The sequence below is a fragment of the Semicossyphus pulcher genome, unplaced genomic scaffold (genome assembly GCF_022749685.1).
Source record: "Semicossyphus pulcher isolate SPU_LCO1_2020_fin unplaced genomic scaffold, fSemPul1.0.p SCAF_15, whole genome shotgun sequence".
Classification (NCBI taxonomy): domain Eukaryota; kingdom Metazoa; phylum Chordata; class Actinopteri; order Labriformes; family Labridae; genus Semicossyphus; species Semicossyphus pulcher.
Window position 1 is genome coordinate 6,742,702 of NW_027211659.1, and position 15,809 is coordinate 6,758,510.

At 43.8% G+C, this 15,809-nt stretch overlaps 1 protein-coding gene across 1 annotated transcript in view; it reads right to left on the reverse strand.

Moving 5' to 3' along the window:
* Window positions 1–1,636: 1,636 nt before the first annotated feature.
* clybl (citrate lyase beta like) overlaps window positions 1,637–15,809 on the reverse strand; it is a 61,276-nt gene continuing 47,103 nt past the window's right edge. The window contains exons 3-8 of the mRNA XM_069663421.1: window positions 14,491–14,679; window positions 9,626–9,727; window positions 7,657–7,750; window positions 6,941–7,108; window positions 2,996–3,120; window positions 1,637–1,888 (exon numbers count right to left, since the gene is read on the reverse strand). Coding sequence (XP_069519522.1) covers window positions 1,793–1,888; window positions 2,996–3,120; window positions 6,941–7,108; window positions 7,657–7,750; window positions 9,626–9,727; window positions 14,491–14,679 — 774 coding nt within the window. The 3' untranslated portion in view covers window positions 1,637–1,792. The remainder of the gene's footprint in view (window positions 1,889–2,995; window positions 3,121–6,940; window positions 7,109–7,656; window positions 7,751–9,625; window positions 9,728–14,490; window positions 14,680–15,809) is intronic.

Below are 15,809 nucleotides of genomic sequence, written 5' to 3' on the forward strand. Positions count from 1 at the left end.
ACTAGTTTTTGGAGATGATGATGAACAAACAGGTGAATGACCTTTCACACGGACTCGAGAACAGGGTGTAATGTGTCCTTTTAAAACGGGACAGTGACCTCTCTAACATCAGAGGTGCAGACCGAGGTGCAGGTAGGGGAGGGGCTAAAGTTCGGTTGAAATGTCCATGGTTTTTTTTATGTCAAAGTTTTCCTTCATTTTGTTTGGTTAGCATGTCTACATACCGTTTGTCTTTTTGTAATTTCCATGTACAGCTACTTAAAGCTGCTGTGAGGAACATTCGGTTTGTGTTGATTTTGGCGCCCCCTGTGGACAAAGCCGTACCTCTTATCTCTTTGCTTATTTTGTCCTGTACATTCTTAAGTGGTGGTTTTCAATAAAAAATATCATCCTGCTTTCTTTTAAAATCACTCACTTTAAATGTTTGCCCTGGAAAATGTAAACGAAGGCAGCGAGCAGTTATTCGCTTCGCCTGACACCAACCCCCCGCCAGCAGTTTCAGCCATTAAAAATAACTATAAAGAAATAATCAAACTTGTCACTGATGGTCTGGTTTGCTTTCGTAGGTCATATAGAGTCATCAGAATTAATTTCAGTCTGTTTCATAACTAGAGAAAAACTCCTCACAGGAGCTTAAATCATGAATTTATGTCACAGTTTGTAGTTTCTTGTTTTTGACAGAAAAACAGAGTTAAAGCGTCCTTTGCTCTCCTCACCACTGAACTTCTGTCTTATTATCTTTGAGAGTTGTTGTTGTTTCATATGTTAATAATGTACATCTACTTTTAATATACTATTATATTTGTAGACATGCAAATAGCAGTTTAATGTAGATGTGTCGACTTTTAGCCTGTTTAAGCGTCTATTCAAGAGTCTGCACACTGCTGACAATGAAAAACAAGAACCTAATTCCTTGTATGTGTACGCCTACCGGGACAATAAATTCTGATCATCAAAATAAAACAAACAGGTTAATGTAATCTAGAAACTGTAGTTATAGTGAGTGTTAAATGAGAGATCAGTAGTGGAACAGTGCCGCAGCGTGTGCATGTATGCAGTGTTTATTTTTCGTGCAGGTCATGGTGTGTCTGACGCCGCACGCCTTCTCCATCAAGACCACAGGCCCGCAGCTGCCACAGAGCGAGCCGCATGTCTTTACTAAGGAGACTGACACAAAAAAAGCTAAATGGTGAGTTTACGCACTTCCATCTGGGGTGGGTTTTTTTAAAAGCAAGTGAGACTTTGATGTTAGGGAGTCAGGGCCTGGGCGGGGGGCTGAGGCCTGACTGAAGGACTGGGGCCTAATGAATAGATCCAACAACAGTGGCTTGTTGTGTTTGTTTACCCTTTTCGCCCAGCTGCCTGGACCATGGAGATGGGAGAGCATTCATCATGACCTAGGAGAGATGGGAGGCAGGGGCACACACGCTGGAGAGTGACATGAAGGCGCGCACACACCGCAAGAGTGTGCCAAGAAAGTGCCCACACGGGGAAATAATCCTCAACACACACTTCAAGACGCAGATCTCTGCTGTTCCTGCGCGCTTTGTGCAGATTTTAAAGTGTTGCAAACATCTGAGGGCGTGTTTAAACACCACTGGAGCAGTCATAACAATCACATGAATTTAATAAATACATTTTAAAAACTTAAATTTAAACCCAACTTCCACCACCGTGACAGGTTTAAAGCTGCTATTTTGTCATGAAACCTGCAACATTTCCAGTGTCCTTTGACCTCTCCTGTCAGGGTCGAGTTGTGCCGTTTTCGTCCTGTTTCTTCTCGCCGGTCGTGTCATTTCTCCGGCACCACGACGGAGAGCGATAGGATGTTCTGCGCCTGCTTCACCGAGGGCATGTCGATCATGCTGCCGCGGAAGGTGAACGCACCCTGGACAGGTTTAACAACAGAGACAGGAGCAGAGAGGGAAATATTAGACAGAGAAACGACACTCAGGAAGTAGACAGGAAGTAGATTACCGTATGAAGAACACCACAATACACCTTATAAGAGTTATGCTAATTCAATGTTTTTGTGTGTGGGGATGTAGCATAAAAAAAACAGTTTTTTACACTTTTATAAACATTTATAAATTAAACATTTTGTGGTATAAAATACGTCTTTAAAAAAGAACCTGAGCTCAGTAAAATGCTGGAGGTGAGAATTATGAAAAACAAGCACCTGTCGTGCTGAAAGACAAAGAGACTGACCCGGCTTTCTTTTCAACCCCTCACACACACACACACACACACACGCAGGAACACACACACACACACGGCTTGTGCAGAGGGATGGGTAGGATATGAATCCCTCGGGCGATGCTTAGCAGGAGCAGCCCTGGCAGTGAGAGAGGTGTGGGCAGATTGTGTATTACCTCAGCAGATAGCCCACAGAGCTCAACACACAGGATCCAACCATGCACTAAATTAGGAACAATAATATTGTACACTTAATTGGCCCAACCCCCCCTGCCCTTATCTCCTGCACCAGGGGTGTACAGTATGTATTCTCTGGAACTACAGAGGTGTGTCAGAGGGTACACAAAGGATCAGTGCGAGCCTCGGAGCAGAGGAGGAGTCCTGTCGTCCCAACACACGGTCACTGATACGCAGGAGACTCTCCACTCTTCTTATAGTGTGAACGGATTTATGAAGTGATTTTGGAAGATTTTTTTGTCTTATTTATGAATAAAATTGACATTTAAATGGAGGTAATGCCCTAAAAGGAAATTACTTTATGACTACTGGAAGATAAAATAGGCAGTGTGCCTTTTTCAAGCCGTCTGTTAATTTTGCATTTGCATACAAAACCGACCTCCAGCCAAATAAAACACTGCTATGTAAATATAACAACTTTTTTGTGCAACATTTCTGGCTACATTCCTGAATTGTCTCAGCAAGGAGCAGCGTCAGTTAGCAACGTGAGATCAAAACCACTGATTTTTTTTTAACCTTTCAATAAGTTGGTTTAAATTTCAGCCGAGGACGTTAACGTTACCTTTCCCTCCTTTTGGTGCTGGTCAAACGCAGCAATGAGCTCTTTGGCCCACTGGACCCTCTCTGCACTCGGGGAGAACTCCTCCTGCACAGCCTGGATCTGCCCTGGGTGGATAACCTGCTTACCTGCACACACACACAAACACACACACACGCACAGAGAGAGAGAGAAAAAAGAGTGAAATATGCAAATGAAAACAGCGGGCTGGCTTTGGCGCCAAATAAAATTAATACAAGGGCCTTTTGAGCTAAATAACAATGTTTTTGCTTGTTGGCACAGAGCTATCAATAACAGAGTTTGAGCCAATTACCTCCCCTGATTAGACCAACCCCAAATATATTCTAATGGAAACTGTTGAGCAAACAGGTGTACAACTGGCGCTGTTCCAATGAGAGAGGAAGAAAAACAAAGAGAGGATAAACAGGAAATGAAATTGTGTGTGTTTTTGTCTTATGGAGGAGAGGATGCTGAGAATCATGGAGGACTATCAAGTGTCCTTTCTATGCTCGCAGCCAAACAGAAACTTTGCTGAACAACTTCAGCAAACATTCCCCGTCTGATAAATTATTAAAAAGCCGGAAAAAACACACAGAAAACAAGAGACCCTGTTTCATATCTAAACCATGTTCATAATAGATCATTAACTTTTTTTTTAGATGCATAACAACCGAAAAAAATTGAAAGTTTTTGTAGGATTTCTTTCAACATTCATTGTCAGTGGTTGAACCACTACATCCAGCTGAAACACAAGCTTAACACGGAGTTAAAGCTCCGTCTGACACAGTCCTCACCCACCCAACCACCCACCCCTCGCGCACCCACTCCCTCTCCGTTAAATGTGGGCTAACGCCGCAGACATAATCCCGTGTACATTTGCAGATCAAACTTGTAGCGATAAGTTAAGGTTATGAAACGTCTGGTGAGAACGACGACTCAGCTGCAGCCAGCAGGAACTCGACACTTTGGGGCTTAGCTCGGTCGCCGACAACAAATCCTTCAAGGTGGCCGAGCGGGCGGGCGGGCGGGCGGGCAGGCAGGCGGGCTACACGAGCGAGGAAATATTTTAGGGGGAGAGGAAAGAGAGGAAAGGAGGACAGGAGAGGAGAGGAGAGGGGGAGGAGAGAACCCACTCCCTTCATCCAGCTCGGCTCACCCCAGTTAACCTCAGAGAAACACACACTGCAGTGACACAATCGACACACTGTACTGTACATGGAGGCTGGGACAATTAGTAATGAGAGGACATCATTCATTTAACTGAAACTTGTGATGAAGGCTGCAACGAAGCTTTGTTTTCAAAGTCGATTCATGTGCCGATTATTTTAACAATTCATACTTTAATCTGTAAAATGTCAGACTGTTGTGAAAAATGCTCCTCGATATTTTAGTGACGTCTTCAAAGTGTTTTTCCCCCCAAGATTCAAGATTATTTCTTCACAAAACAACAAATTGCAGCAACTACTTACATTCAAGAAGATCGCACAAGCAAACGTTCACCAAAACGATTAATCGGTCATGAAAATATCTGACTTTTAATCAATTAAGGGACTATTTTTTTTGCAGATCTGCTTGTGATTCATTGATACTTTCGAGGGGAAGTGTGCACTAATATAAAATATGACGTGTGGTGTCCGTGCGTCCCTGCGAAGGCATGAATGCCCGTGTTTATATGTGTGGATACAGAGATAGAAATAAAGGTTTTCATCGCAGCCTGAGGACTGCCCAGGGCCACGCTGGAGATTTCTGTGTACGAGTGTGTGTGCGGTGTGTATGTGCGTGTTTGGATGTGGCTACTTAAACGAGCGTATTTTAGTTCTCCTACTTTTCCTTTGCTTACACGGTGGGTATATTTGATGCACCAGCCTCTGTGTGTGTGTGTGTGTGTGTGTGTGTGTGTTGCATTCCATGTCTGCACACACTCCTCTGCCACCTGTTTTACTTCAGGGCTGTAGGCAGAAGCATGTTTCCACACTGAAATCTGCAGCCTTAAACACACTCAAAGAGGGGTATCTCTTTTTGTGTGTGTGTGCATGTGTGTGTAGGACATCAGGAGAATGACAGAGCGCAGAGACAGACAGGGTGACTCAGGTGCCCTCAGTAACAACCCATTGGTTCCCCTAAAATGCATCATTCTTGCCCTGCAGCCAATCCCGGCCTGCCATGTGGTGCCGGCGTCTCATTGGAGGATTGCTATTTAGCAAAGTGCTCTCAGGCGAATGATGGGCAGGGTCCCGGGGATGGAAGTGAAACGTGGACCCTGAAAGCAGAGAATTTTGTGGAAGCGTTTTTTTCTTCCATCTCTCGGAGGCAAACATTTTGCAGAGGGGATCGTTGAGTCTCAGCAGCAACACGTAGTTCACACCACATAAAACAAGGCGCTCGTAAAGTAAAAACGTCTCACAATTAAATCCCAAAATGAATGACCTTCCTCCCAAACAGATTTGAGCCCTTAATTTAGCCCTCACACTGACCTGTTTACCATTAAGAAGCACCGGGTGTTTGTGTTTCACCAGTGTGCTCTGGTGCTAATGGGTGCTGGATGCGGCTTAGGCACTGCCAAGGTCAATTACTGCACAGGTAGAGGCTTTTGGCTGCACCGTATTATTGCTTAAGCACACTCGGGCCAGTAATAGCTACTAACTAAGATTATACAGAGTGCCCACGGCTTGTAAGCCTCTAATCCAGTGCTTTGACTGGTTCTGTTCCATATCAAATATAACCATTTATTTCAACAAGCAGCTGCTTCCGTCACTCGTCCGTTACCTCGTACAAAAGCTCTCTTTTATGGGTTTTTATCTGCTAAAAAAAGACACGCTGAATATTATTATTATATTTGAGATAAAAGCTTATATTTGAGGAATACACGAGCTAAAAACGCAACACATTACAGTCTGTAAAAACACAATTTTCCAGTATAAATCATCCAAAAAAAGCACAGGGCTGTTGTCGAAGAATTCTGATACAAACACACAGACACTCACATGAAGCAGCAGCACCAGAGAATAGAGGTGGCAAATGAGGTCATCTGGAAAATAAGTTGCCGTACGAGGCAGCTCTCCTATGTGATGATTTCATGTAGCACAGGTAACATGTATCGAGGCCAGTGCGACATGCCGAGTGCGCTCACAAGTCAAAATAAGGGGCTTCTCCTCCTTAATTTCTGTGCGGCGTGAAAGCTGACTTATTCTATTTACTGGTCTCGACATATAGTAAATAACATTTTGCTCTGAGAGTCAATCCCCGGACAAATACTGTAGGTCACATTTTGAAATAATCAGTCTTCAAGGGATGAAAACAGCAGAGCAGATATATGTGCTGCTGCGACAGAATAATGAATGAATTTAGGGGGGAAAAAAAGGCTGTCCTGCCTTCTGTGGTTCTGTGGTTCTGTTACATGCAGTCTGCAGGGCACACACACACACACACACACACACACACACACACACACACACACACACACACACACACACATTCTGAAAGAGAGCGTTGCCTGGCTACAGACACACACAGAGCGCTGTTAAAGTACAGGCTACCACTCTCTGCTAAATTTAATCACACTTGCAGGTACGAACATGGACACAAAACCATTTATCAGAGGCAAAGCAGAGATGTCAAAAAAAATCCTTTTTGTTGGCTGGGTTGCTCACAAATCTGCGGCATCTAAAGGCAGCCGGTTCTAAAAGCAAAGGCACATGTTCGTTTTCAGGTAGAACCCTCATTAGATCGATCGTTTCAAGATCAAAGAAAGGAAATATTCTGCATCCTTCTACTGTTTTAATCCTATTCTCACTTCGAACACAGGAAGGAGAGAGAAATCTGTCAGCGTGTGATTATACTGTATGTGATATTAAAAGAAAGCAGAGGTATATGTTGAGGTCTGGACTAACTGTGACCCCAGTTAAGTGGACAGGGGCAGATTTGACACCCAGATAGCGTGAACTGTACCTGTGAAGCCCATGAGAGCTCCCTCTCTGGCCTGTCGCCTCAGCCCCTCCACGTCTTTGTAGTCGATGTACACCAGGTCGATAGCCTGCAGGCCGAACGCTTTGGTGGTCACCACCACCTTCTGCCTCGCGTACAGGAGCTCCCTGGCATCTTTAGTCCGCGTGGCACCTGGAGAACAAAATAAGAAGGTGCACGCATGTCAGAGCGAGGTGGGGGTGGGGGGAGCGAGGAAATAAGAGAAGCAGAGGAGGCGGGATGATGAACAGGACAGCAATTACACTGGTATAAAACACATTAATATCTTCTCAGATTGTACAGCCAAACTACAGAGTATAATGTGAAATCATTTAGAAGTCATTTGAATATTTCTTCCTCTATCAGCAGAAAAGCAAACTTCCTGACCATCACTTATAAAACACCTGTAATCAAACACTCTGAGGCGTCCTGATAGAGAGAATAATGGACTAATGGAATAGAGGAAATGCATCTCTATCTCGATATTTGACTGGCTCATTTAACATCCAAAAATCATCTCCGATTTCAATAAAACACAATGTTTTATTTGTAACCGCTTTTCCTGCAATCAGTCTGAACAGTCTATTCAGAAGCTATTTTTTAAAGTCTAATTTAAAGATTTCACATTCTCAACAACAAACCCAGGAATAGGAGAGAACAGCAAATGTGTGGCCAGGATAAGCAGAAGGTGTAATAGTTACCTATGCTGGCGCAGAAGTCATCAGAGCCGAACACCACGCCGTCGTGGTGAAGACCTGCGGCTGGAGCAAGGCGACGGATGTCCTCACACACCGCCTGGAGAGGATATATGTTTTACTGTAAAACACACTGACTGACATGATGCAGATGTAAGAAGGGAGAGAAATGTTGGACTTATTGGCACAAATACAGCTGTGTGAATCTGATTATACTCCAATGTGGCGACAGAACAATGATTTCTTCTTCTTTAGTTCCCTTTGCAGCCAAAGAAAGCCAACATGCAGCTTAACGTGATAATTCATTTAAATATTTAAGTCACTATCTATCGCTAAATGAAGGTAACACAATGGTGGTTGAGCCTATGGCCCACTGATGAAAGCCATATTGCAGTATTACAGACTGGGTGTCTGTCGCGACATTCGCGGAAAAAAATCACAAGCAGCGCCCAGTTAGTGACGCGTTCTCCAACACCCAGCAGTGGTTGGTCTGCCAGAGAGGGTAGGCGGAGCTAAGCGGCTGCTTTCCCGGTCTCTGCAAGTGTTGCGAGTAAACAGTAATCTACTATGGCTGAACAAACGATGGAAAAGATGGATGACTACAGATACAACTTCAACAAGAAGTGAAAATCCAAAGAAAAAGAAACAAACTCGACGCTCAAATGAAGGCAAAACGTCTGAAAAGGAAAATCAAGAGTTACAACCGGAGCCAACCGTGGACGTCACACATGCAACACTGTCTGGATATCTGGGAAGTGTGCTCCTGCTGTTACTGTTTATCACCATAGGTGCCGCTAAAGAGAAACTGAGATCTTTGAGATTACAACTTAAATATAGCACCTGCAAGAACACAGAGTGTCCATTTGTAATAGTAAACCAACACAGTCAGAAGAACCACAGATGCCTTTTCACTCCGATCCACCCCTAAGTTAAAGCATGGGTGGGTATAAAACCTCAAACCCCCCCTTACATCTCTTAGAGAATAAGGTCTGAAGCTGTGGAGTGTTTAAACCTGTCCAGTACTGAAAGCTATTTAAACGCTTGGTCAGAGTAACCCTTGTTTTTCTTGGCTTATTATTTTTCTCTTTAGAGGCTGTATTTTTAAATCTTGCAGGCGTACTTTTGTATAACCTTAAATCACTCATGCATCAAGACTGTAAGTTACTTTGGTTTTAAAGATTCTGTTTGTGTTGTTAAAAATAAGTCAGGGTGTCGTGTTTGCACCTGCTCTGAAACACTTTTTTTTTTGCGAGTATGAGACCACTGGCTACAATTATTATCACATTACAGTGAAAAAAAAATCTGGAATGTTCTTGTTCCCGCTGAAGATTGTGAGACAATACGAACACGTCTCCTTCTTTTGTTGGCCTCCAAATTAATTTCACCACTAGCTGTGCCACAGAGATTTTTTTTCCTGCTTGAAACCGGGGGTTCAGTCTGGGCAAAGATACAGGGTGTTCTCAAGAAAGCACACAGAGGCACCCCCTGCCATCAGAACACACACACATGCACACACTAACAACCACAAAACACAGACACAGAATCAGAGTGGAGAACTAAAAGACAAATCAAAAGAAGGCAGGACAGCTTGTTTCTCCCCAAATGCCCAAAACCGTGCCCTTTTCCCCGTGCAGCTGAAGGTCGTGCTGTACTGAAACAGGAAGTGCTTTGATGCTTGCCAAAATATCATTAAGAACTTTCCCACTATGATGATATTTAAACAGTTCTAATTAAAAATGTCAGCGTGTCTGGAGAGGGATAGAGAGACACGCACGCAGACAGACAGACAGAGAAAAGGGAAACAGAAAAAAGGCTGGTTTTTGAGAGACTGTCCGAACGCTTTGAAATCCTTTCATGTTGGACATGTGGAGCGCTCGGCTCGCTGACGCCGGCTTTAATCTAAAGTGAACAATGGACAAACAGAAAAATGTCTTACGCAGGCAGTTTTTTTGGGGGGCGTTTGTTTGTAATTTACCTTAAAATTGAGCAGGCCCACAGCGGTTTCCACAAAGGTGACCAGGCGGATGGGTTCTGTCAGCGGCCGTCCTTTCAAGTTGTGCTGAAACCTGTCAACAAACTAAACACACGGGGACGATGTCATGCACGACTCATTAACAGCAGCCTCTGCTTCTGTAAATAGGGAACAATAAAGCCACAAACAATCAGAATAAATTCATTTGTTTGCCCTACTTTTTACAGTTTGGGCTTTGTTTGATCATATATTGTGATCATCTTGAATCTAATTGTGATGTAGTTTATTTTCACGTGAACGTCGTGTTCTTTTACACTATATTTCTGCTTAAGTTAAGTGTATAAGAAGAACAGGAAACCCATACTGTGACCTGAGTTATTGTGTCAGAGTGAATTTAAAACTGGAAGACAAAATGTTCAGCAGTAAAACCACATAAATGATGTGACACGTCTTTCAAAATCCGCTGTGGGGTGAGACAGACAGACGGGAGACAAAAAAAAAAAAGGAATCTTAACGTGCAAAAACTCACTTTTGATACGAATCTTGACACCTTTATTACCTGCACCGTTCCCATTTCAGTCCTTACTCAGAAACACATCTATGAGGGGCTCAAACAGCGGAGGGAGCGAGCGCAGGAGAGCAGCAACAAAAGCAGGTGAAATGAAATATTTTACATTATCACCAGGGTTCCCCCTTCGTCTGAAGTCTTCTTCTCCACCTTCTTTCACAAGGCTCTGCAAAACTACAGCTCGTGCTCCCCTGAGAGCGTGCATGGAAATTCTCACACGCACGCTCGGAGCACATGCATACACACGGCGAACCAAAGAAGAAACAAAATACTGAAAAAAGGGGAGAAGAAACAAGATTTGGGATGTCTTTGAGTGTGTTTTACTCCTACATTATTCTGTTTCGCGCCCCCCTTCCATAGCAGGGAACAGGGGGACTGGAGCAACAATCAGAGTGTGATGTGACACTTTGCTGAGGCCTTTATTCTGCGCGACTCCTGCTAATATGCAAGCTCACCTAAGTAGGGCTTTAAAACCAAGTTTAGTTCTTTGAAGACCAAAGCATTTCAATTTTTTCCAACAGACCAGTTCACAGCTAGCCCTGGACTGCCAGTGGGGTAGCCCAAATTCCAAAATCTATCATCTGGAAACACACAAAAGCCCCCTCCGTCAGATATTTCCTTTCAAAGCCAGTCAAAAAAAAAAAAAAGGAGAGAGAGGGCGCAAAAGCTCAGAGTAGAAATCTGTCTAACCTCATGTCCCCCCTTCCTCTCCTGTTCCTCGCTCCCTCTTTGACACACCAGGAAAAAGACAGATATAAATAACCTCAGGTACAGCGCTGCTATTTTTCCCCAAATGAAGAGCAAAATAACCCCGGCGCTCGCACTCACCACTCTTGTTCTCCGAAACTGAAAGAGTGGGCCTCCATTGAAGGATTTAGAAAAAAAAATAAAATAAAATAGGGGCAATTTTAATCATCTCTCCATTCAATCTCAGTTGGATAAATCATATCTGAGAGATTTGCATAAATACAAACCATCAAAGACTTTTCATCTTCAAAGAGGTTTTCAAGACCCAATAGGCTTTGTACTGTAATCATCTGAGGTCACAACCCTGTGGGAGCAAGGCTGCTATGGCAACATAAAAACTAACGCTGGGGGCTTAGCATAATATCCCCCCTCCTTCGCAAACACAGGAAGGGGTGGGGCGGGGGGTCCGAGAGGGGAGTGTGAAAAGAGGGTGTAGATAAACCTATTTCTGTGACAGAGGGATACGAGATATGGCCCGTTGTGGGGAAACCTAGCTGATATTACACACAGAGATTACACCGTGCTACGGCGAGCGGCGCGGCCTGGAACGACAACACCGCCGGATGAAGAGCCTCCCAGCTCCTGTGATTACATGTTTCTGTCCTGTATTCTCCTCTTTAGCTATTATACACTCTGAGGGCCTGATTTACGCTGGATAAGAGGGACTATAGTGCTCGGTCATTGTTCCTCCAGCGCGCACCGCCACCATTAGCTGTCAATGGCTCTCAAAACTAGCACCCTTTAAGATGTTATTCACGACCGAACTGGAAAAAACATACATAAAAGAAGAGGAAAAAAAGAAGAAATAACACCTCTTCTCGCCATTCAGAGCCACGCTACAAACAAGCCCTCTGACAATTTTGCCACCCAATCATGAAAAGAGAAGGAGGGAGAGATGGAGCAAGAGAAAGGAGGCTATAGTGGGACAAGTTTCAATTAATTTTCTTCAAAAGGGGGCCAGATTAAATGTTTCCGGCCTGCTGAAGTGTTCATTTCACAGAGGGGAAGCGGGAGAAAGGGACGAGGGGAGGGGACGGGAGGAGGAGTAGAGGAGGAGGAGCGGGACAGGGTGCGATTCTTTCGGTCCCACTGCACACCAAATAGTGTGGTGGGCAAAGAATGCACACGGCTCCGAATCTGTGTGAGAATTGTCCTCGGACAAAAGGAGGGAGTTACGCCTGTTATAGCCCAATAAGGCCTGTCAGTCACACAAGGGCCGGGGGAGAGGAGGAAGGCAGAGCTAAAGGTTTCCACACAAAGGGAAACAAGCAAGTCCATCTTTTAGCGACAAATCAGTCTGGAGGATCCTGCGCTAATATCAATAAAAAGGGAGAAAAATAAACAAGTGAGGGATTTACTGCGCCGCCTTACAAGAGTGGTAGAGTCAGACGCATGCTTACAACATGGGCGGATAAATCCACGCAAGGACGCAGGGAAAAAGCAAGGAAGACAGGACAAAGTTAGAGGGATGCTGATGGGTTTAAGATGAGCAAACATGAGTGACAGAAGGTCCAATCCAGAGCTGCAGAAGGACGACCTGCTGCTGCAGAAACACCCCGACAAACACACTGCAGATCCAATGTGCAAACAGATTTACAGAGCACTCAAAGGGGTTAGTGTGCATACTAAATCAGGCAATTACTAGTTGATTATCAGCCTCATAATTATAACAAAGATGGGAAACTAATATGCTGGAATAAAACATGTTTCTTTGTGAGGAAATGTTGTGAAGGGAGAAACGGCTGAGCTGAGGGAGAGAATGAGCGAACACCTGTCACCAATTATACTTGGAAGAAAGAAAGGGCAGCAGGAAGTAGATGTGTTCTAATTAAAACCACTAGTTAAAAACTTCCTGCTCCTGCCCCAAGACCGTGTACACGCGTGAGTGTGCGTGCATGTGAGTCATGCATTCATATCCCAAACAGGCCAATTAAAGTGCTTAGGCTAACAGGCAAACTAAAGAGAGAGAAAATAGAGAGCAATGACAGATTTTAGCTGGAGTTGGACGTCAGTGAGGGGCCTTTGAACTGTATTCATGGAGACAGTAACCTGCTTCCTCCTTGTAAGTGACCCATATGGATATGATCAGAAAGGCCTTCATTAATGATGTCACTGTCTCCTGACCTTTCGGGACCTGACATCCGTGCAGCGCCCCTTTATAGAAAGCCAGAGGGATGGCCGAGCCCAGACACGCTGCTCCTAACTAGGGCACAGGCCCAGCTCGTACGGAAAATTGCCAAAGGTAATTAATAAGAAGGAAAAATTGGGAACAAAATTACACTGATGTAATTATGAAGAATCATTATGAGTCATCTTTGTCCTACATTAGAACCTCTGTAACTGGGAAGATGCTTTTTCAGTTTGGTTTTATTCCTCATGTCTGTCTATCTGTTTTAAGTTAGATTACTTTTTAGTCACAACATAGCATGTCTAAGACAGTCTCCAGTAAGTTCAGCAGCGGTAGAAGGCGCCATTGTGTTGTTACAGAAAGCTATCGGGCTTCTGAAGCTAATCCGAAGAAATGTCATCCGTTTCTTGAGCAGCAGCCAAGAAAAACACTCCTCCGGTCTGTCCCGGAGTCCTGCCACAGGGATCGATTCCCTCTTTTACTGGGAAATGGGAAAAAGTTTGTTATGATTGCTTTGAAGATTCCCGGGGGTTTCCTCTTACCCACGACTTTGTGTGAGAGCACCACTGTGTTTTTAAAGACACCCAGAGGTAAAAGAGAGACATGTCATGGGTATTTTAAGGCTTGTTTGGTTTTGTGTTGCAACTTTGTGTTTTTTTGTTTTATCAGGATGTCATAACACATGGGTCTGAACAACAGCTTTCAGAGTACTCTCACTGACTTGTTTACTTTATATTAGATATATAATGCACGATATTATCGGCACGTTGTCGGTAAAATGATATTTTCCGCCGATAAAACATTAAAATTTTGCCTAAATGCTCGTTGATTCCCTAAAAAAGCTTGACGTAATGCTACGACATTAACTCGGTGCGAGTGTGCACACGCACTGCCTGCACCGCGCCTCTTCCATTAAGCGCGATGAATGGTGAAAGATGTCTGCGATATGGCAGTTTTTGGCCACTACAATAAGAGCAGGCATGATATCAATTAGGGATAGACTGATTATCGGCCGGGCCGATATTCGGCATTTTGACGCATATCAGCATTTTTTTTTTTTTTTTAATCCGACGGCCGATAAGAGATCAATTTAAAACTGGGTTATTTTGGCTCTGATGCATATGCTTAAAGGCATTTAAACAAAGTTAAGTGTTGGAGTTTGTATTCTTCAAAATTTTGACGCCAATATTTTCACTTTTACTGCAAATGAATATCGGCTTCAAATATCGCTTATCGGCCTCCTTGACTACTAATAATCGGTATCGGCCCTGAAAAAACCATATCGGTCTATCTCTAATATCAATTCCACTACAGGGGAGACTTGATGTTCTCTGCAAAAATATATTGGTATTGGAAAATATCGGCATATGGGATATCGGCAAATAATCCGATATCGCGCATCCCTACTTCGTATTTGTGTCTTACCCAATGGATTTCCTGTGTGTCCTCCACTTTGGGCAACATGATGGCAGGAGGGAGAACCTCCGCCCGCAGAATGACCTCCAGGTCGGCCTCGGCTAAGCCGCTGGACACCGAGTTCACCCGCACACACTTCTCCGTCCGGCCCAGGTCCAGCTCTGCTAGCATCTTGGGGATGGTCTCCCTGGCTTCTGTCTACAGCACGAGACAACAAAGACAGAAAATCCAAGACATCATAAAAAAAGAATTAACCATTTTTAAAACAAGCGTAGCTATTGTGAGAGATGAGTATCCAAGAATAATCTAGAAAAATTAAAGAAAGATTGAAAAAGCAAATCAGCTCTATTTTCCAAAAGAAGTGCTAAACTATAAATTATTTGAGAGCGCAATAAAAGTCCAATTTCCTTCACAGCAATGTTGACCATTAAGGACGATCAAGAACAATTGTTGCTTTTAAGACAAATGTGCGATCAAAAAAGGTGATGACAAATTATACCTTTGTCTGGTGTAAATAACATCAGAATTAAGCCCTAATATGCACAAAATAAGACTTGACTGGAGTACATCTATATACAGTACACCACAGTTTAACATAACAGAGGCTGCACACTCAACTTTGTTCTCTCAATGCAGGCTTTGTATGAGCTGAGGAGGAAGAGAAACGAGGATGGGAAAAAAAAAAATCAAAGAGAAGCCTACAGTCCAAACTTCTATCAGTAACACAGTAGCACACGCCGCTATATTCGAACCAGATGCTGGGCTACGTGAACGGAGCGAAGAGAGGGATGGGAAGGCGGAGAGAAGTCCGGCTAGTGAGAGGGGAGAGAGAGGCACTCTGGGAGAAATGTGGTCCGAGTTAAGCAGCATGAGGAAACGGTAGCTTAGGAGTTGTCAGGTCAGATCAGAGGCTGGGGTCTTTGAGTGCTTCTGTGTGTGTGTGTGTGTGTGTGTGTATGCATGTGTGTGTTTAAGGGAGATCGCTCAAATTGGGATTATTTTCCTTGTTTCTACTTGTACAACGTAATAATTATGTTTCAAAATTTGACTCCCTAAACTTAGAGTGATTGCTTGATGCCAAACCCTGTCAGAGTTTGTTTTTAAGGTGACCATGCTTTGACTATAAAGGCATTTTAACTTTTTCTAAAAAGGGAGCGCCTTGCAGTCCAGGAAGTGCTCCTATCTTTGCATTTTGACGCCAATTATAGGTGGAGCAGAAAGTTTTGGGAGAGGCTATGTGATAGGTCGAAAAGTTGGAAGTCTGATAAGTCACTATCTATCGCTGAATGAGGTAACACAATGGTGATTGAAAGCCTTTGCATTTGCAG